The following is a 22,915-nucleotide window of genomic DNA, read 5'->3' as shown; positions in this document are numbered from 1 at the left end:
GAATAGAATGATGAGATTAGGCAAAAGAACTTTCTTATTGACTTTATTATTATGTTAAGGGATGATAAAATTAGAAAAATCACCACTTGTAGACCCTACTATGTATAGCAGGTGATTAAGACAAATCTCACTAGATGATAGGCTGTTGGGAAACACCTTCAAACACTACCAAGGTGTTATCCTACAGCTTACTTCTACTTGCCAAAGGGGAACAAACTGTTCTTTGAGGCACCCAACTTCTTCACTTCTCTGGGCCACACAGGGGAAAGCATATGTATGTTTACTTGCATGACATGAAAACATGTCATCCACCGAGTTTGCTCAAGAGCCATTCATCAAGTTACAGAAAAAAAGGATCAGAATGTTTTAAGTAAGTTTACAGTTTTGTGTTACGCTGTATTTGTAGCTACCCTGGGCTATAAGCTGGCCATGGAGCACATAGTGAGAGAACTTACAATTGGTCATCACCATAAACCAAGTCTCTGCATCAATACTATTATTAAGACAATATAACATTTAGTTCCTCTTGTAGAGACAGATGAGGTACATAAAAGCACCTACATATTCTGAAAAAAAACAAAAGGCTCAATTGATTTCCTGTTTCCAGGGGAAGGGTCAGAGTAAGGTAAATGATAACAGGAAATCTCAACAATGTGTGGGGCATTCAGGAAAACTCAGGACGCAGATTCTTTAAGTCATGGGCATGAGAGCTGGACAAAACCGCGCACACACACAAATGAAATGGTATGAAGCACTGCTAAATGTCCTTTGGTACATTAATGACACTTATGACTAAAAGACTGAACTTACTCTGTGGAAATCACAAATATTTAAGAGAAAAGTGTTATGATGGCAACCACTCAGTTTCAAATGGTACAGCAAAAAAAGTAAACACAAGCACACCTTCTTTAGGCAGGAAATTTCCACAGAGCAAAATGCTACCATTTCTAGACAGAGACTACACATGCTCATTTTATTATTCTTTCTATTTTTCTAAATGCCTGAACATCTAAAAGTAACAACCAGTAAGAAGATACAAATCTGCAAGATCATGAAGACATACAACCTTTTTTTATATAGAAGTATGACATATATGTATGATATATACATCATATATGTATCATATATATATCACACACACATATACGTGGATTAACAGTGAGAGTTAATGAGAAGTGGGCAGAAGCATCCTTAAGGAAAGCAAAGATGGAAAGCTCTTTAAGATATGGTTACAAGATTACTATTCTATTTTATGCTCATGTGTACGCATATAGCATGTTATGTGTGTAGTGTGTGCACAAGTGTGTGTGCAGAGGCCAAGGGAGAAAAGCACAGACTGTTCTCTATCACTCATCCACATGTTTCCTTGAGAAAGTACTGCTCACTGAACTCAAAGCTGATTAGTGAACCCCAGCAATTATCTGGTCTCCACCCCCTCAGGACTAGGGCCACGGAGTGTGTTCTCATGCTTACTTGTTTACATGGGTGCTAAGGAATTGAAATTGGGACAAATCGGGCCCTCCTGCTTATGCAGCAAGTGTTCTTTACCCACTGAGAACTCTCCCCAGCCCAGGGTTATTACTATTCTTTAAAATGATCTGTAAACTCACAAGGAATAACAAGTAAACAAAGAATTATTCCATATTCAACTTCTCTAAAGCATATAACAGGAAAGACAGTCTCTTTACATCAAGAGGTGTAAAGAGAAAATGGCTTTACAAACCATTTTCAACTAATAGCTGCTTCTCATACACAAAAAAAGCAAGGTTACTAAAAGAACACTTTTAAACATGAAATGAACATGACCATTACATGAAGGCTTGTGAAAAGGGAGGGTTGACTGGATTGCTAGCTCAAGAGGCTGAGGGGCTTGCTTGCAAAGCCTAATGACCCTGGTTCAATTACTCAGTACCCACATACAACCAAATATACAGGGTGACACAAGCGTTTGGATTTGTTTGCAATGGCCGGAGGCTCTGACATGCCCATTCTCTATCTGCATCTTTCTCTCCTATAAAAGTTATACATACACACAATATTTTTAAGAGGGCTGGAGAGATGGCTCAAGCAATTAAGGCACTTGCCTGCTATGCCTAACGACCCATGTTCAATTCCCAGGACCCATGTAAACCAGAAGCACAGAGTGAGGCACACATCTGGAATTCCTTTGCAGTAGCTGGAAGCCCTGGCACATCCATTTGCCCTCCCTCCCTCCCTCTCTCCCTCCCTCCCTCCCTCCCTCCCTCCCTTCCTTCCTTCCTTTCGTCTGTCGGTCTGTCTAGATCTCTGCTTGCAAAACAAAATATTTTTAAAGAGTACAGGGAGAGCCAGGTGTGGTGGCGCACACCTTTAACCCCAGCACTTGGGAGGCAGAGGTAGGAGGATCCCCTTGAGTTCAAGGCCACCCTGAGACTGCAGAGTGAATTCCAGGTCAGCCTGGGCTAGAGTGAGACTCTAACTCGAAAGAAAAAATAAATAAATAAATAAATAAATAAATAAATAAATAAATAAATAAAGAAAGAAAGAAAGAAAGAAAGAAAGAAAGAAAGAAAGAAAGAAAGAAAGAAAGGGGGAGGAAGGAAGGACAGATAGAAGTGGAGAAAGCCAACATAAAACTGATTCTGTGGGTGCTGGGGAAATGGCTCTGTTGGTAAACTGCCACAGAATCATGAAGTTCTGAGTATGGGTCCCCAGGGCTTGCTGGCTAGTTGAATCAGTGGGCTCTACGTTCAGTGTGAGAGTACAGCCTCTGGCTTACATATACACATATGCAAACACAGATACATATATACACACTACCTACACAAAGAAAATCCTTTGCAATCAAAGCATTGGGTCTATTACACTTTGTTATTCAATATAAAATAGTTGTTTTCACTTCTTTTTAAAATAAAAGCATCACTAAAAGCATAATTAAAAGTTATTGGTATTTCCTGTGTACTGATTTATTCTCAGACTAATAATCATGGTATCCGAGATGCATAGCACTTTACAAGATCTTTGCAAAGATCTACCGTTCAACTCATTCAATTTTTATAACTAATTTGAAAGTTCAGAAGGCAAACATGTTAAACCCTCAGACATAACTAAATGGAATAAAGCAATGAAAAGTGAAATCATAGCCATCAACTACAGCCCACTAACAAATTTATTATACTTCTAATAAAGGAGCACGCCTTTAATCCCAGCACTCGGGAGGCAGAGGTAGGAGGATCGCCATTGAGTTCAAGGCTACCCTGAGACTTCATAGTGAATTCCAGGTCAGTCTGGGCCAGAGTGAGACTCTACCTCGAAAAAACAAAAAAAGCTAGAGAGAAAAAAACAGAGACAATAGAGCAAGGAAAACACACTAACAAAGCATGGCCATCGCCTCAAAACCTATGCAAAGCACACCCTCCTCAAGTGTTCCTATGGGTCTGTCAAGCTCTACAGCACGCATGAAGAGCAATACTGAACTCAACATGAGTCTCATAGAAAGCTGGGTTTTCAGGAACTAATTACTCCTCACTAATCAAGTGATTCAATGGTGCACTCAAACATCTTTGGGGCTGGAGAGACCATTCCAAAACATCAATCACCAATCACTACTATTAGAAGTCTTCAACTTTCCTAGAAAATATATTAGGGACAATTAGACAGTATCCTAATTAAATTAAATGGGAACTTCCAGAAACATTTTGATTGTACAAAAAAAGCCTTCAGGACATGGAACACGGCAGTATCACTGTTTGTTCTCAACCATAAAATTTTCATGCTAAACAACTGAGCTACTGAAAGCCATGCCCAAATAGTACTTCCAGCCATTATTTTCAAATAAGACAGAAAACTACTGACATAGTTTTTCAATAAGAAGTTCAAAAGAACAGCTCTAATTTCTTTATGAAAGTAAAGATGGGGAAATGGTAAACTAGATAAACCATACAAAGCATAATTCATTAAACGTGTAATTTATATAAGAAACACTGTAAGCCAGATTTATTATATATTAAATGCTGACCATCATCCTCTTAAGAATGAACTATTTCAAAACAAAAACCTGGACATGATGGCATACGTCTGTACTCCCAACACCCGTGGCTGAAGCAGAAGGCTCTCCCCAAGTTTAAGGCAAGCCAGGTTACACAGGGAGGTCAAAGCCAGCCTTCGTAAGCCAACAGAAGTGGAAAAACACCCTAATACAAAATAAAAACTAAATTATGCACCCAATATTCTTTATAGACAATTTTAAACATGGTAAGTGAAAATATAGTCATTTTATAATTATTTTGTAAAAGAATAATTCTTAGTTGCAAAAGAAGATAATAGAACTCGAGTTAAAGAGAAGACTGAATTAAAAAGAAAGAAATTAGTAAAGTTAGTGAAAGCAATAAATCCTAAGGCCACTGAAAGCACGTAAATAGCCGAGGCATGTGTTTACAAGAACTTCATCCAGCAGGTGTTCTCGTAAGTGGTCAGGGAACCAAAGGCATATGGCTGGCACATCTATAGTCAGGATGCGTTCATCCAAGGTAAAGATAAACTGTCCATCATAAACTGAAATTTTGTCATCAAACAATGTCCTTCATTTTAAAATGTGCATAATATAAAAAGTTTATTCAGAGACAGAGACTTTTACGCTGACTTTTAGCAGGTGATTGGTTGGGAAGTGAAATCATTTTTCACCTCAAACTTAGAAAGTCTTTCTCTAAATAGTTACTGACAGATCTGAGACTAGTCTGCACTTACCTATCGGTATCTTTATCTTCAGGCAGCATGGGAGGCAGAGGTAAAGGTGGGAGTGTGGAAGTCACTAAAGCCACGTGGGGCTCCTTCTCCTTGGCCCCTGCACTCGGTGTCAGTGGTTTCGTTTTCTCTTTAAGAGATACTGGTTCCTCCTTTGTAGCAGCACTTTTACTCTCCTTTGTAACCACAACAGTTTTCTTGGTGGCTTTGTCTACAATCAAGTTATTTTCTACCTTGGTTGCCTGAAGAGGAGGCTTTGCTTTTGCCTTGTCATTTTTCACAGTCCCACCACTCGGGGGAGAAGGTGCAGGCTCGGTTTTAAGTTTCTTCGTATCCTTCACGTGGTTGGTCTGCGCCACACCGGCACCTGTCTCCGTGGTCCCCTTGGTGGGTGTGGAAGCGCTAGAGGCTTTGGCAGCCTTGGCAGCCACTTCAGCAGCCTTCGCTGCCTCTGCAGCTCGGGCCTTTTTATTCTTGTTCAACTCAGCTGCCAGGCTGCTCTTCAGAGTCAATGTGCTCGGAGAAATGCTAGAATGACGGCTTCTGGATCGAGACAGTCTGTGCCTGCTCCGCGATCTTGAATGCCTCGATGAATACGGACTTCTGCTTCGCGATTTGGCAGACCGTCTAGTGAAAGATAATTAAGACTTAGTTATAAAATTGACCTTCACAGAGTGTTAAGTTAATCTATGAAATGAAAAAAAATCTACTTGATTTCAGGATCATGGTATAGCTCTTTTGAAGGACTGTAGTAAGTAAAAGCACTTTCTAAAATAAATTTATTTATTTATTATTTCAGAGAGGGAAAGAGAAAAGCAGATAGAGAGAGAGGAAGAATGGGCATTTCAGAGCATCCAGCTGCCACTGCAAATGAACTCCAGACACATTTACCACCTTGTGCATCTGGCTTACATGGGTCCTGTGGAACTGAACATAGATCCTTTGGCTTTACAGGCTAATACCTTAACCGCTAAGGCCACAAAAGCACTTTAAAGTAAAATATCTAGTGGTATCTTCCTGTAAATAGATTGTCCTATCTTTCTCTAGCTATGCATGTCAAAGACAAGCTAAATAAAAATGCACCTCAAGCCAGGTGTGGTGGCCATACCTTTAATCCCAGTACCTGGGAGGCTGAGGTTGCTGAGTTCTAGGCCACCTTGAGAATACAAAGTGAATTCCAAGTCAGCCCAGGCCAAAGTGAGACCCTACCTCAAAAACCCAAAACCAAAACAAGAACGCTCAACTAACTAGGAGGAAATCCAGCAAGGAAGGCATCACACTGCTCAATCAGAAAACAGTACTCTAAGGCAAGAAGAGATCAGACAAAATCCATCATTAGACAAGAAATACAAACGATCTCCACGGCAAGGCTCAATCTAAATAAAGTACTTCTACAGAACTGCAAACGACAGCCAATATATGATGGGCAGCTGTTACTGTCATTTACCATCGTAAAATACAGAATTTACCAGCAGAACGTTTTCCTCCCAATGTCCTCGAAGAGAAAAGCACAGCAAGGTGAACACAGCTCCACTGAAGATTAAGACACAGATAACAGTATCATCTGGGAAGACCTGGTGTATGAGGCTACAGACTCCAGAAAAGCATCATTTACATGTAAATCTAAGTACTTTGCTATAATTCACTTCTCACAATTATTAGAAGCCAGGCGAGGTGGCACATGTCTTTAATCCCAGTACTTGGGAGACAGGTGAGAGGATCACTGGGAGTTCAAGACCACCCTGAGACAACACAGTGAACATACCTCAAAAAAAAAAAAAAATTAGAAAACACAAGAATAGTCAACATTTTTTTCCCCCAAGATAGGGTCTCACTCTACCTCAGGCTGACAAGAACAGCCTATTTTTAAAGGTATGGAGACTTCTGAGTAAGATGGCTGCATAGGAGTTACACCAATCCAGCCAAGGGAGGGATTTAAGCAAAAACAAAGCAAAATACACTCTTAATACGTCAGAAAAGTAAAGGTGTATAGCTTTTTATCAGCCACAGCAGAGAAGCAAGACAGACTAAGACGCTTGAGGACCAGATCTGAACCCAATCCTCACAAGTCAGGGCGCAGGAGCAGAAAACAAATGAGGGGATTTTCCAAACTCATCAGCCTCTTGCAAAGTCAAGACACCTGAAAAGGAGACAGCAGAGATCAGCTGAGGAGCTGCTGAAGGGGACACAGACAGGACCAGCTGAGCAGTTCCAGGACAACTCCAGGCTTCCTGCCCTCTCCTATCCCCCAACCGACAGCACTGCAACCCTCTGGAAAATGCACTGAGCTCCCAGCAGCCGGGCATCCAGCACAGCTGAGCAGAGCCCCAGATTCACAGCACAACACTGAGGGATGGAGGAGGGTACTCAGCACTGGTGAGATTAGATGCCATCCCAAAAGGTAAAGAGGCTGACTAACAAAGGAGCAGGAACACAGGCCTGCACTGGAAGTGGTAATCTCTTTCCACATCGGGGCAGGTTATGGGTTACATATTCTTAGTTGGCTTTACCATTCTCAATTAAGCTGTACTTGGGAGTTGACTATTGTTGCCTGTGATGCTCTCTGATTCTCAGGGCCTTTGTCTTTTTCTTTTTCTTGTGTCATTATTGTTGAGAGGGTCAACTTCCCAGTTGACAGGATTAAGGGTGTAGAGCAACACACACCCTTAAGGATTGTGGCTTTATAAAGTTATCTGTTTCAATCCCCACACTTGGATACTGGTTTTTATTCAATGCATATATTGCTCAGTTGAATTTTAGAATGTGTCAATAAATTGCTCCACCCAGCCCACTAGAATACTTGCATAGCAGGCAAACTGAACACCTGGTATTACTTCTGTGGTTGGATTACAGGACAAGAGCCACCCTTGGCACCTAAACTCCTACTCTGAAGGTACATAAAGGTAGATTTCCATATCTAAGAGCACCACAGATAATGAGAACACATAAGCATCAAATAAACTCAGGATGCAAAAATCACTACATTGTAATACAATAAACACAAAGAATCAAGACAATACAATCCCACCAAAAATTACAAATCCATTAGAACTGGCACCCAGTAAGACTGTTTTAGATGAAATTCCTAACAAAGATTTCAAAAAAAATATACTCAAAGAAATCAAAGCAGAAAACAAAGGAAAGCAGCTTAATGAAATAAGGTCATTACAAGACATGAGTAAGGAAATAGAAATACTGAAGAAAATCCAGGCAGAAATACTAGCATTGAAAAATACAGTCAGTGAAATAAAAAACTCGGCAGAAAGTCTCACCAATAAAATGGATGAAGAAGAGAACAAAATATCTAAATGAGAAAACCAGGTGACAGACCTAATACAGGCCAACAAAGAGAAAGACACACTAATAGGAAGGCATGAATGGGAATTTCAAGGTATCCAGGACACTTTTATAAAGAGACCAAACATAAAAATTCAAGACACAGGGCTGGAGAAATGGCTTGGCGGTTAAGCGCTTGCCTGTGAAGCCTAAGGACCCCGGTTCGAGGCTCGGGTTCCCCAGGTCCCACGTTAGCCAGATGCACAAGGGGGTGCATGAGTCTGAAGTTCGTTTGCAGAGGCTGGAAGCCCTGGCACGCCCATTCTCTCTCTCTCCCTCTATCTGTCTTTCTCTCTGTGTCTGTTGCTCTCAAATAAATAAATAAATAATTTTTTTAAAAAAAGTCCCCATAGTTAAAAAAAAAAATTCAAGACACAGTAGGAGAAGAAATTCACTCCAGAGGCATAACAGGTATTTTCAACAAAGTTATAGAAGACCCTGCCAGGCGTGGTGGCGTACACCTTTAATCACAGCACTCGGGAGGCAGAGATAGGAGGATTGCTGTGAGTTCAAGGCCACCCTGAGACTTCATAAGTGAATTCCAGGTCAGCCTAGGCTAGAGTGAGACCCTACCTCGAAAAAAAAAAAAAATCATAGAAGAAAACTTCTCCCAAGTAGGTAAAGTGATTGCCAATACAGATGCAGGAAGCCTACAGAACACTAAACATAAAAATCAGGAAAAGAACCTCTCACCATCATATTATAATTAAAATAAAAAACAATACAATGATTGTGATGGATAGGTAATATGATGGAGAATGGAATTTCAAAGGGGAAAGTGGGGGGGAGAATTAACACGGGATTTTTTTTATAATCATGGAAAATGCTAATAAAAATTAAAAAAAAAACAAAGTAGGACTTTAGAGAATGGTATTGTATATATGTAAGTAGAACAACGAATTACAGGGAGAGGAATGGCCTAAGTGAGGGCAGGGGAAGAGATAGAGTAAAAGAAGGGTGGAGGGACAGTCAAATTTCAAGATATTCTGAATAAGATATATGAAAGCCTGCTTTTTTGGATAATGGTACATCCAGAAGCCATAAGATTGCTACTGAAAATTTTCAGTGCCAAGTATGGATACCTTCCAGTTAGTTGTTGGCCAGGGAGGTCCCTGTTGCCTCCAAAAAAACTACAGGCTATTCCCCAGGCACATGGTTTCCCACCAGAAAGAGAGAAGACCTTATTGCTGAAGACTTCACTTGCCTGGGTGGCAAGGTTTCTGAGAAAGCAAAAAAGGGCTGAGCTAAAACCCTTCTCCCTGTAGCCCAGCCAACTGGTAGCAGGAAAAAGCCACACTGCAGACAGCCCTATGGGAGACAGAAGTCATCAGGTGAAAACAGTGGACACTGGAAGCCTCAAGTTTGGCCAGACAGGCCAAATAACCAAATGGGTGCAATAGTGGCATGTCTGCTCTGGGAGAAACCAATCGCTCTCTAATTGGACTGGAGGCCCGCTCTGTGAGAGGGAATACATGCCTGATACTGAAAACCTAATCAAAAGCCTATGGCAGGGGAGGACATGAGCCTTAGGGGTATAAAGCCCACTCTTTCAGATGGTGATGACCACTGGAATGACCTAAAAGGCAACACAGTTCTGAGAAGTAGTGCTGGAGGAGTGTTCAGCACTGAAACATCTCTATCACACCCTCCAAGGCTCAGGGTCCACTGCGGAAGTGTTAGCTGAAAGATTTAAGAGCCAAAGTTTGCAACTGCATAGACAGAAATTTGCCTCAATATCCATGACCTTGCAGTGCCTAGAAACACCTTCACAAGACCCTCATCATAATAGGAGAAAAAGAGATGACATCAAAATGAGAGAGAGAATAATGGAGAAATGGAGGGTATATGATGGCAAGTGGTGAAGGGGAAAGCCGGGTAGGGGAGGAGAGGGAATTATCATGGTTTATTGTCTGTAAATATAGAAGTGGTCAATAAGATTTTTTTTTTAAGTATGGTGATACAGAACAAGCAAGAATCAGGAGGCTTCCTATCATCTCAATCCTGAGAACACTATGACTCATCAACAAGGACCACGGATTGCCACAGGCAGATCACTGTCAACACTGCCTTGCCCATGGTGTTCATAACTTTTGGCAGTTTACTGCTACCACATGGTCCTTGTTACTCTGGATCCAATTTATACCCTGCAATGAATTTATCCAACTGAGCATAAAGAAGAGCATTGTAGGGCTAGAGAGATGGCTTAGCAGTTAAGCGCTTGCCTAAGGATCCCGGTTCGAGGCTCGGTTCCCCAGGTCCCACATTAGCCAGATGCACAAGGGGGTGCATGCGTCTGGAGTTCATTTGCAGAGGCTGAAAGCCCTGGCGCGCCCATTCTCTCTCTCTCCCTCTATCTGTCTTTCTCTCTGTGTCTGTCACTCTCAAATAAATAAATAAATAAAATTTTAAAAAAAGAAAAAGAAAAAGAAGAGCATTGTAGAATTCTTCAAGCATACTACTCTTCTCACAAATCTGTTTCTTGTATGTGCTGGAAGCAAGGCTTCACTCTAGGCCAGAGATATCTAGAGCTACATAGTCCAAGCTGGCATTGAGCTCATGGCAATCCTTCTACCTCAGCCTCCAGAGTACTCTAAGTATATATAGGTATGAGCCACTGCGCCCAGCACAAACAGTGTTTCTTATGGTATTAGTGACATGCATAACATGCCATGAGGCTAGATAAATGGCTCAAAAGTTAAGCTTGCCTGCAAAGCCTAAGGATGGGGTTCAATTCCCCAGTTCCCACATAATGCCAGATGCACAAAGTGAAACATGCATCTGGAGTTCATTGCAGCAGTTGGGAGGCCCTGGCACTCCCATCCTCTGTCAGTCTCCCTTCTCCCTGTTTACAAATAAGAAAATAAGAAGGGCTAGAGAGATGGATTAGCGGTTAAGGCACTTGCGTGCAAAGCCAAATGATCCAGGTTCGACTCCCCAGGACCCATGCAAGCCAGATGCACAAGGGGGGACACACATCTGGAGTTCATTTGCAGTGGCTGGAGGCCCATTCTCTCTTTCTCTCCCACTACCCCTGCCTATTTCTGTGTCTTTCTCTCTCCCTCTCTCTCTAAGAAATAAAAATACTTTATCCCAGAGATGCAGGGATGGTTCAACATATGCAAATTGATAAATGTAATACATTATATAAACAGACTGAAGGACAAAAATTACATGATCATCTCATTAGACGCAGAAAAAACATTTGACATAATCCAACATCCCTGCAAGATAAAAGTCCTACAGAGACTGAGAATAGAAGGAACATTTCTCAATATAATAAAAGCTATTTATGACAAGCCTACAGGCAACATATTACTAAATGGGGAAAACCTGGAAGCTTTTCCACTAAAATCAGGAACAAGACAAGGGTGTCCACTGTCCCCACTTTTATTTAACATAGTACTGGAAGTCTTAGTCATAGCAATAAGACAAGAGACACAAATAAAAGTGATACAAATTGGAAAGGAAGAGATCAAGTAATCATTATTTGCAGATGACATGATTCTATACATAAAGGACCCTAAAGACTCTACCAGCAAACTGTTACAGGTGATAAACACCTACAGACATGTAGCAGGATACAAAATAAATGAACAGAAATCAGCAGCCTTCCTGTATGCTAACAACAAACACACAGAGGATGAAATCAGAGAATCACTCCCATTCACAATAGCATCAAAGAAAATAAAGTACCTTGGAATAAACCTAACCAAGGAAGTAAAGGATCTCTGCAATGAAAACCTTAAAACACTCAAGACAGAAATTGCAGAAGACACTAGGAAATCGAAAAACATCCCATGTTCCTGTATCAGAAGAATCAATATTGTGAAAATGGCAATCTTACCAAAAGCAATCTACACATTTAATGCAATCCCCATCAAAAAACAATCCAAAATTCATTTGTAATCACAAAAAAATCTCGAATAACCACCAGTGAAGATACTCAACAGTGGACACTGCAAGCCTTATAATTGGCCAGCCAGGCCAAATGAGCCAACAGGTACAATAGTGGCACGTCTATCATGGTGGAAACCAACTGCCCTCCAACTGGACTGGAGGCCCGCTCCATAGGAGGGAATACATCCCTGATACTGAAAACTTAAAACAGGGGTAGGCATGAGCCCTAGGAGTGTAACATCTGCTGATATCTGGATAAGTGTATATACTAGGCTTATCAAACTGCCCAGTAAGCACTTCTCTTAATATTCATACCCTTATATTAATGCTACTCTCACTTTGGGTAGAGAATCTTCTCTTTTCAGATGGTAGTGACCTTGGGATAACTGAGAAGGTATCATGGTGGTGGAAAGAAGTGACTGGAGTACTGAGTAACATCTCGATCACACCTTCCAAGATTCAGGGTCTAACGCAGAAGAGGTGGCGGAAACAATGTAAGAGCCAAAGGAAGTGCTGGACTCCTTACAACGTGCTCCCTCCAGACATAAAATGGCCTCGATATCAATGACCTCACAGTGCCTGACACTACTTACACAAGACCATCATAAGAAGAGGGAAAGATCATGACATCAAAATAAAGAGAGACTGATTGAGATGGGGAGGGGATATGATGGAGAATGGAATTTCAAAGGGGAAAATGGGGGGGAGGGTATTACCATGGGATATTTTTTATAATCATGGAAAATGTTTAAAAAATTTGAGAAAAAAATTAAAAAATTAAAAATAAATAAAATAAAATTAGCCCCCCCCCCAAAAAAAATCTCGAATATCTAAAACCAACATTGAGCAACAAAAATAAGGATGGTGGTAGCCAGGAGTGGTGGCGTACGCCTTTAATCCCAGCACTCGTGAGGCAGAGGTAGGAGGATCTCCATGAGTTCAAGGCCACCCTGAGACTACATAGTGAATTCCAGGTCAGCTGGACCAGAGTGAGACCCTACCTCGAAAAACCAAAAAAAAAGTAAATAAATAAGGATGGTGGTATCACCATACCTGCTTTTAACCTATACTACAGAGCCATAGTAACAAAAACAGCATAGTACTGGCACAGAAGCAGCCATGTAGATCAACGGAACAGAATAGAGGATCCAGAAGTAAGTCTGGGTAGCTATAGCTACTCATTGGAGAAAAGACAGCCTGTTCAGCAAATGGTGCTGGGAAAACTGGACATGTATCTGTAGAAGGATGAAAATAGATTCTTCTTTTTTTCCATGCACGAGAATTAAGTCCAAATCGATTTCAAAACCATAACATCAGACCTGAAACTATGAAACTGCTAAAGGAAAAAGTAGGGAAAATCCCTTCAACATATTGGTCTTGGCAAAGACTTTCTGAATATAACCCCAATTTCTCAGGCAATAAAACCACAGATTAACTCCTGGGACCTCATGCAATTACAAAGATTTTGTACAGCAAAGGACACTGAATAAAGCCAAGAGGCAACCTACAGAATGGGAAAAAAATCTTTGCCAGGTATACATCTGATAGATGATTAATATGTAGGATATATAAAGAACTCAAAAAAATAAATAAGAAATCACACTAGCCAATTAAAAAGTGGGCTATGGAACTAAATAGAGAGTTCTCAAAAGAAGAAATACAGATGAAGCTGGGCGTGGTGGCGCACGCCTTTAATCCCAGCACTTGGGAGGCAGAGGTAGGAGGATCGCCGTGAGTTCGAGGCCACCCTGAGATTACATAGTGAATTCCAGGTCACCTGGGCTAGAGTGAGACTCTACCTCAAAAAACAAAAAAAAAAAAAGAAGAAATACAGATGGTATATAGGCATCTAAAAAAATGTTCTACATCTCTAGTCATCAGAGAAATGCAGATTAAAACTACATTGAGATTCCATCTCACTCCTGTCAGATTGGCTACTATCATGAAAACAAATGACCATAAATGCTGTCGAGGATGTGGAAAAAGAGAAACCCTTCTACACTGTTGGTGGGAATGCAATCTGGTCCAGCCATTGTGGAAATCAGTGTGGAGGTTCCTAAGACAGCTAAAGATTGATCTACCATATGACCCAGCTATAGCACTCCTAGGCATATATCCTAAGGACTCATCTCATTTCCTTAGAAGTATGTGCTCAACCATGTTTATTGCTGCTCAATTTATAATAGCTGGGAAATGGAACCAGCCTAGATGTCCCTCAACTGATGAGTGGATAATGAAGACGTGGCACATTTATACAATGGAGTTCTACTCAGTGGTAAAGAAAAATGAAGTTATGAAATTTGCAGAAAAATGAATGGATCTGGAAAGGAATATACTAAGTGAGGTAACCCAGGCCCAGAAAGCCAAGCACCACATGTTCTCTTTCATACGTGGATCCTAGCTACAGATTATTGGGCTTCTGCGTGAAAAGAAAAAAAAATTTAGTAGCAGAAACCAGTAAGCTAAAAAAGAGATATAAAGAGAAGAGAAAGGAAGGGAGGAGAGTACTTAATAGAATGGTATTATATTTATGTAAATAGAATAGATTAATGGGATGAAAAGGCCCAAAGTGAGGTCAGGGAAAGAGATCGAGTAAAGGAAAGGTGGAGGAAGGGCTAATCAAAATCTAAGAGAATATAAATAAATCATATGGAATCCTCCAGTTTTGGACAATGGAACACTCAGGAGCCATAGATCACTGCTAGAAAATTTTTAGTGCCAGGGATGGGATACCTTCCAGTGAGCTGTTGGCCAGGAAGGTCCCTGATGCCCCCAAAACATTATAGGCCATTGTCGAGGCCCTTGGTTTTCCAACAGAAATAGATGGTAAGACCCTATTGCTGAAGACTCCACATACTTGGGCTGCAAAGCCACTGAGAAATCCTGCTAGAACTGAGCTGATAACCTCCTCCATGTAGACCAGCTGACAGAAAGCTGGAAGAAGCCATTCTACTACATGCAGTTCAATGGGAGAAAGAGAAATCACCAGTGAAGATATTCAACAGTGGACACTGCAAACCTTATATTTGGTCAGCCAAGCCAAAAGAGCCAAAAGGTGCAATAGTGGCACGTCTCTTTGGGGGAAACCAACTGCCCTCTAATTTGACTAGAGGCCTGCTCTATGGGAAGGAACACATTCCTGATACTGAAAACTTAAAACAGGGGTAGTCATGAGCCCTAGGGGTGTAACGTCTGCTTGTGTCTGGCTAAATGTTTATACTATGCTCATCAAACTGCCCTGTAAGCACTTCTATTAATGTTCATAACCTTATATTAATGCTACTCTCACTTTGGGGAGAGAATCTTCTCTTTTCAGATGGCAGTGAGCTTGGGTTGACTCAGTAGGCAGCATGATGCTGGAAAGAAGTGACAGGAGTGCTCAGCACTGCAATATCTCTATCACACCTTCCAAGGCTCAGGTCTATTGCGGAAGAGGTGGCAGAAAGAATGTAAGAGCCAAAGGAAGGGTAGTGCTCCTAACAACGTGCTCCCCCCAGACACAAAATGGCCTGGATATCCATGACCTCACAGTGCCTGACACTACCTACACAAGGCCATCATAAGAGGAGGAAAAGATCATGACATCAAAATAAAAGACTGACTGACTGAGATGGGGAGGAGATATGATGGAGAATGGAGTTTCAAATGGGAAAGTAGGGGAAGAAAGGGCATTACCATAGGATATTTTTTATAATCATGGAAGTTGTTAAAAAAATTTGAAAAGAAAAAAATGTATAGTATCCTATGGGTGTGGATAATGCTCTGCCCAAAAGTTATAGATTGTTACAAAAAAAAGGTCAATGCCAAAGCTGGGTGTGGTGGCGCACACCTGTAATCCCAGCACTTGGGAGGCAGAGATAGGAGGATTACCATGAGTTCAAGGCCACCCTGAGACTACATAGTGAATTCCAGGTCATCCTGAGCTACAGTGAGACCCTACCTCACAAAAAGAAGAAACAATGCCAGGGGTGGGATACCTTTCAGTGAGCCAGGTTAAATGTGCCAACTGGTGCAATAATGCCATGCCTGTTATGGTGAAAAACAACTGCTTTCTGATTGGATTTGAGGCCTACTCCACAGAAGATATTCATGCCTGGTACTGAAAACCTAATAAAAAGCCTATGGCTTTGGAAGTCATAAGCGCTGGAGGAGAAGCACTACTACTGTTGTTTGGCTAAATGGGTAGTTATGCCCACCAAATTATCCTCTAAATATTTATGTATATGCCCACATACTAATACTACTTTCACTTTTTGTTAGAGAAGCTCCTCTTTCCAGATGTTGGTGACCACTGGGGAGACTAAAAACGCATCAAAGTGCGAAAAAGAAGTGACATGGAGTGCTTAACACTATGTGAGATGTTTCTAACATACCCTCCTCAGAGCTCAGAGACAACTGCCGAAGAGATGGTAAAAGGGTGTGAAGGAGTGCTCTGCAATACTGTCTTCAAGCACAGTGTGGCCACAATGCTTATGTCCTCACGCTGGCTGACAGTACCTACATATGGCTTTCATAACAGGAGGGGGGAAAGGATGACATGAAAATAGAAGACTAATTGGAAAAAAGGAGCCAGATGCAAAGTGGTGCATGCATCTGGAGTTCATTCATAGCGGCCCTGACATGCCCACTCTCATTATCTCTCTTTCCAAATAAATAAATATAAAAATAAATATTTTTAAATTATTTCAAATACATCTTTAATCATATATACAAAGTTATTTGTCATATAAAGTGTAGGCTACAAGGAGTCAAAAATGGGCATCTTTGTGGGTCTAGTTACCCTTGCACACTGTTCTCTTCCATCCTCAAGGTCACTGTTCTTTCATCTCATTAACTTTTCCCTATGCTACAACATCCTCTAAAACGTGACTTGTCGTTTTATGTTTCCTCTCTGTTCCAGCTGTTTCTTCAGAGAGCATAACCAAACCAATCTTCTTTTTTGTGATTATGACATGTCCCAGCTCCCTCAATTTCCTTCTTTTCAACTTCATGACTTTCTCTAAGCTCTAGGTCCAACAGCATCAAGGTTGTCTCTGTGTCACACAAACTTTCTATTTCCACCACTTTACATTCTATCTCACCTCAGAGATTAGGTATTCTACTAAAACTAACTCCCCTCTGAGCTCCTAAAATTGTAGGTCACAACATATGGGATTGCATAAACTATGTGGTTGGCCAGAAAAAAAAATGGCAACGTTATAAAGGTTTCTGAACACACAACAAACAAACGTTATTTCAAAAACAAACACGTAATGAATAAGGTGTTTCTGACACTGCATACGCAACTTTACCACAACCTTGGTTCTGAACAAACAATATACACACATGCATGCCTTCATGTCATCCAACTCCAATGAATGCTGCCTAAAACTTGTCAAGTCAGATTCAAGACTACTTCATGTTATGTCACAGTTCTTTCTTACTGCACATACAGTTTTCTGATCTTATAGAAACATGATAGTTTAGTTACAGAACACAAAGATTTCCAATATCTTTAGCCATCATTTCTCAAGTTAGTAATCTTTGAATTTATTAAATTAGAATGCTTCATTTTAGAAAATGCTGTTTGAGTTTCTGATTTAAGTTCATAAAAACAAATGAATTTTGGTTTAAGATTAGGACAGAATTCCAATGTGTCTGAAAGGGCCCGAAGAACACCTCAGCCATCCTGCACTCTGTATTTAAGCAAAGCACCACTCTCAGCACCAAACTGGTCAAAACCCACATCAGTGACCAACCATGAAAATTACTGACCACAGGATCAAATCATCAGCCCATGAAAAATCACTCATGCAAAAGTAAACATGTTCACCCACCACCACAGGCAAATTTACATCCCTGTTTAATAAATGGTAAAACTGTATTTACAAACAACTGTTTTAAAATGTTCCTCTGCAATTCTATTCCCAGAATGGCATAAAAATTCCTCTCAACTACCACACATAAACCTTCAGCACAAAACAATTAAAGCTATCAAGCTTCTCCAATTCCATCCTCTTGGACACCGACTATTCCTCATCCCCAACAATGGCACCCACTAAAATCAGCAGAAACCTACAAGTACTTGTACATTCCACATGGCTCCTTTTCTCTTTCCCCCCATATTTTACTGGTCTCTAAGTCCTGTCAGCTCTACATTTCCCCAGTTTTCCTGACTTAACCTAGTAACCACTAGTCTACATTAAGTCATACATGGTCACTTAACTTGGCCTAGTCTCTTCACCAGACGCATAACTCAAGTCTCCTAATTAAACTCCATTCTACCACCTGAATAACCTTCCAGTTATCCCTCAACTAAAACACTCTAGCTGTCACATGTATAAAAGCCATTGTAAAGCCATTCCAAAATACACTAAATGTCAGACCTAGAAATTTTCTCTCATATTCCTCTCTTCACCCTTTTGTTTTGCTTTGTTTTCCGAGGTAGGGTTTTGCTCTCTAGGCCAGGCTGACCTGGAAGTCACTATGTAGTCTCAGGGTGGCCTCGAAATCACAGCGATTCACCTGCCTCTACTTCCCCAATGCTGGGATTAAAGGCATGTGCTTCTCCAGGCTTTACCTTCTTTATTAAATAAAGAGATACTTTGTATTTTAGCACAATGTTTACCACCTGTATAAAAATCTCCCCTTATTGGGTGACCTGCTCAGGACCCCTCCTCCCCGACATCCCCCCACCTTGGCTTTTCAAGTTACATTTTTTGCTTTACTTCTACTCTCTTAACCTCTCATAACCTAAAATAAATGGATATAGATTATAGAGAGTGATAGTGACCGGATGGATGGATGGATGGATGGATGGATGGATGGATGGATGGATGGCAGATGGACAGAAAAAAATCTCCCCTGTCAGAGAGCTTCAGCTGTTGCTTGTCCCATGATCCTACTATACTTTGTTCATATCTCACTAGAATAAAACAATTAGATAAACTTGTCTTCCCAACTCCACTGAGGTCATTTTATCTTCAAAACTCTAAATTCAGCCAGGCATGGTAGCGCACGCCTTTAATCCCAGCACTCAGGAGGCAGAGGTAGGAGCATCACCGTTGAGCTCAATGCCATCCTGAGATTACCTAGTGAATTCCAGGTCATCCTGGGCTAGAGTGAGACCCTACCTTGAAAAAACAAGAAAACCCTCTAAATTCTAACACAAACCTGACAACTGTAGATGCTCAATTTATATTTGTGCCATTAAGTACACCATTAATTCTTATTGAGTGGAATTTCATCTTCTTAGCCTAGAACCAAGGTGTTAATAATGATCTGTTTAGTCCCTGGCTTATCTTCCTCTACCAAGTACTAGATCTGACCAATGAATGCTTCCATATTCTCACTGTCACAGATTTGTCTACAGAGAACATCTATCTCTTCAATGTTCAATATCTAATGAAGTCCTAATTCATTTTTCAAGGCCTTTTGTAAGAGTATTTTCTCCTTCATATAGCCTCACCATTGACTGAAAGTGGGAAGCAACTAAACACTTCACCAGTTCCTTGATGACCTGATATTACTTTGTATTTTAATTCATTTCAATGTCTATCAGACTAGAGACGACCCTCTTTGAGGAGCATAATCAAGGTCAACTTCTTTATCACACTGTCTATGGATTAACACCACACAAACAGCACTTTTCTGTTGTTGAATAAACATATTACACTGATCCTCAAAGTCTGTCTATAAGTATTTTTCATTTGATTTGCTCTTCACAGCAACAAAGATAGAGAAAATTACATGGGGAAACTAAGAAAATGCCAGTTAATACATTTATTTGCAGGGTTATTCATTCAGGACTCCTTTTGTTTTACAGGAGCTCTGCCTTCATTCCTTCCTCAAGCGCTACAATATTCTATAAAAAAAATCTTTCAAAACTTCAAAAAATATATTGATGGGTCAAGAATACCAACAAAGTCAACAGCCACTTGTTAAAAAACTGAGATGCAGTGGTAGAGCATAGTGGCACACGCCTTTAATCCCAGCACTCGGGAGGCAGAGGTAAGAGGATTGCCGTGAGTTCGAGGCCACCCTGAGACTACATAGTAAATTCCAGGTCAGCGTGAGCTAGAATGAGACCCTACCTCGGGAAAACCAAAAAATAAACAAAAAAATAAAAAAGCTTGAGATGGAAGTTCACATCTTTTAGTATTAAAAATTACTGCATTACAATCCTAAACATATATGCACCTAACATGGGGGCTCCCTAATTCGCCAAACAAACACTATTAGAACTAAGGTCACAGATAACACCAAACACAATGATGGTGGGTGACTTTAACACCCCACTCTCATCAATTGACAGGACATCCCGGGAAAAAATAAACAGAGAGGCAACTGGACTAAATGAGGTCATAGAAGGAATGGATTTAACAGATATATACAGGACATTTCATCCAAAGGCTGCAGAATATACATTCTTTTCAGCAGCACATGGAACATTCTCTAAAATAGACCATATATTAGGACACAAAACAAATCTTAACAAATTCAGGAAGATTGAAATAATTCCTTGCATTCTATCTGACCACAATGGAATTAAACTATAAATCAGTAGCAAGAAAGGCTATAGAGCATACACAAAATCATGGAAACTAAACAATACACTACTAAATGATGAATGGGTCGATGAAGAAATCAAGAAGGAAATCAAAAAATTTATAGAGTCAAACGATAATGAGAACACAACATACCAAAATCTCTGGGACACAATGAAGGCAGTTCTAAGAGGTAAATTTATAGCCTTAAGTGCCTATATTAAGAAACTAGAAAGGTCGCAAGTAAACGACCTAATGCTTCACCTTAAAGCCTTGGAAAAAGAAGAAAAATTACTGCAAACAGGGTCTGGACAGATGACCCAGGTTCAAGTCACCAATACTCATATAAAGCCAAATAAATGCACAAAGAAGCACATGCATCTGGAGTTCATTAGCAGTGGCAATAGGCCCTGGTATGCCCATCTTTGTATGTTTGTTTGCTTTCATTCCCTCATCGCCATGAGTTCAAGACCACCCTGAGACTACTTATTGAATTCCAGGTCAGCCTGAGCTAGAACAAGACCCTACCTCGAAAAGCCAAAAAAAAAAAAGGAAAAGGAAAAAATATATAGAGATAGATAGATATAAATGTATAAAAAATTATGTGTACACACACAGACACACACACAGCCTTTGGATGCTGGCCAAACTCTTAAGCATGCTTACCCCTGACACCTTAGGCTTTGCACTGTCATCTCAATAAATCTCCTTTGCTTTTACACACACACACAGCAAGCAAGCTTATTCCGTCTAATTTATAGAAGAAAATTTGCCAAATACAAGGAAAAAAATAGATAACTAAGCAGAAGACATTTAGAACCCACGATAGACACAAACAAAAAATAATCTTTCCGGGCTGGAGAGATGGCTTAGCAGTTAAGCGCTTGCCTGTGAAGCCTAAGGACCCCGGTTCGAGGCTCAGTTCCCCAGGTCCCAAGTTAGCCAGATGCGCAAGGGGCGCACGTGTCTGGAGTTCATTTACAGAGGCTGGAAGCCCTGGAGCGCCCATTCTCTCTCTCTCCCTCTATCTGTCTTTCGCTCTGTGTCCGTCGGTCTCAAATAAATAAATAAATTTAAAAAGAAAAATAATAATCTTTCCACATCACGTAATAGTCAAAATGCCAAAGCTGGGGCTGGAGAAATGGCTCAGCAGTTAAAGGTGCTTGCCTGCAAAGCCTGGTAGCCTGGGTTCAATTCCCCAGTCCTCATGTAAAACCAGATGTGCAGGGCTGGGAGAGATGGCTTAGCGGTTAAGCGCTTGCCTGTGAAGCCTAAGGACCCCGGTTCGAGGCTTGGTTCCCCAGGTCCCACGTTAGCCAGATGCACAAGGGGGCGCACGCATCTGGAGTTCGTTTGCAGAGGCTGGAAGCCCTGGCGTGCCCATTCTCTCTCTCTCCCTCTATCTGTCTTTCTCTCTGTGTCTGTCGCTCTCAAATAAATAAATAAAAATTAAAAAAAAAAAAACAGATGTGCAAAGTGGCACAAGCATTTGGAGCCCATTTGCAGTGGCAAGAGGTCCTGGTGAGAGCTCATTCACAGTCCCATTTTCTCCCTCCCTCCCTCTCTCTCCTTGCAAATAAATAAATTTTTAAAAAATTTAATGCCAAAGCTACAAAATAAAGAGGTGATATTAGTAACTGCAAGAGAACAACACTAACTTACACAAGTAATTGCATACAGTTAAGTCAAGCAAGGACTGGGATCTCACATGTGAATACAGATGCAGCTGCCCACTTTCCAACCCCTTCCCCCTGTAAGCACAGACTGATGCCAGGATCCCATGGGTGAGTCAGAGTGCAGCCATCCAGGCTTCAGGCCCCTTCTCCCATCCATGCTACCTGTCTCCAGAAACCCACACTGGAGTTTTAGCTCCTACCCTGACCCAAGGCCCCTTTTCTCTTGAGCATGAGCCTGCAAGCAAGCCTCCACAGAGGATGCTAGCTTCCCCAGTGTACTGCACACATCCCGACCTGGAAGATCCAGTGCCATGCACGCTCTCCCCAGCGAGGCCTGATCAGCATTTACAAGTCAACACCAAGTGCAACATTCAAGTTGAGCCAAGACAAGCTAAAATGAAGGAACACCAAACACCAATACAAAACTCACTCAATACACATGGTAGCCACAAAGACTTGACCAATGTACCACCTCCACATGAGCAAGTCTAAATGCAAAACAAGTGACACAATCTGCTAGGCATGGTGGCACACCCTTTAATCCCAGCATGAGGAGGCAGAAATAGGAGGGATGGCCTGGAGTTCAAAGCCACCTTGAGACTACACAGTGAATAATTCTAGGTCAGCCTGGGCTAGAGCTGGGAGAAACAAGGCAACATTTCTCCTCCTACAAAAATGATCAATCCCTACAGAAACAGCTCCCAGTGAGAGCCACCTAAAGGGAACTCCAGACAAGGAATCGAAAGGATGGTTATAACA

General features: G+C 41.1%; 1 protein-coding gene across 2 annotated transcripts in view; it reads right to left on the bottom strand.

Moving 5' to 3' along the window:
• The window catches only part of Cdk13 (cyclin dependent kinase 13), a 142,566-nt gene that overhangs the window by 89,741 nt on the left and 29,910 nt on the right, over nt 1–22,915 (bottom strand). For both annotated transcript variants that reach the window (XM_045135637.1, XM_012951282.2), the window contains exon 2: nt 4,726–5,349. In XM_045135637.1, the coding sequence (XP_044991572.1) occupies nt 4,726–5,349 (624 nt within the window). The remainder of the gene's footprint in view (nt 1–4,725; nt 5,350–22,915) is intronic.

Source organism: Jaculus jaculus, chromosome 16 (genome assembly GCF_020740685.1).
Source record: "Jaculus jaculus isolate mJacJac1 chromosome 16, mJacJac1.mat.Y.cur, whole genome shotgun sequence".
In the NCBI taxonomy this organism is placed as follows: Eukaryota; Metazoa; Chordata; class Mammalia; order Rodentia; family Dipodidae; genus Jaculus; species Jaculus jaculus.
The sequence above is the reverse complement of the archived record's forward strand: the minus strand, read 5'-3'. Positions and strand labels throughout refer to the sequence as shown.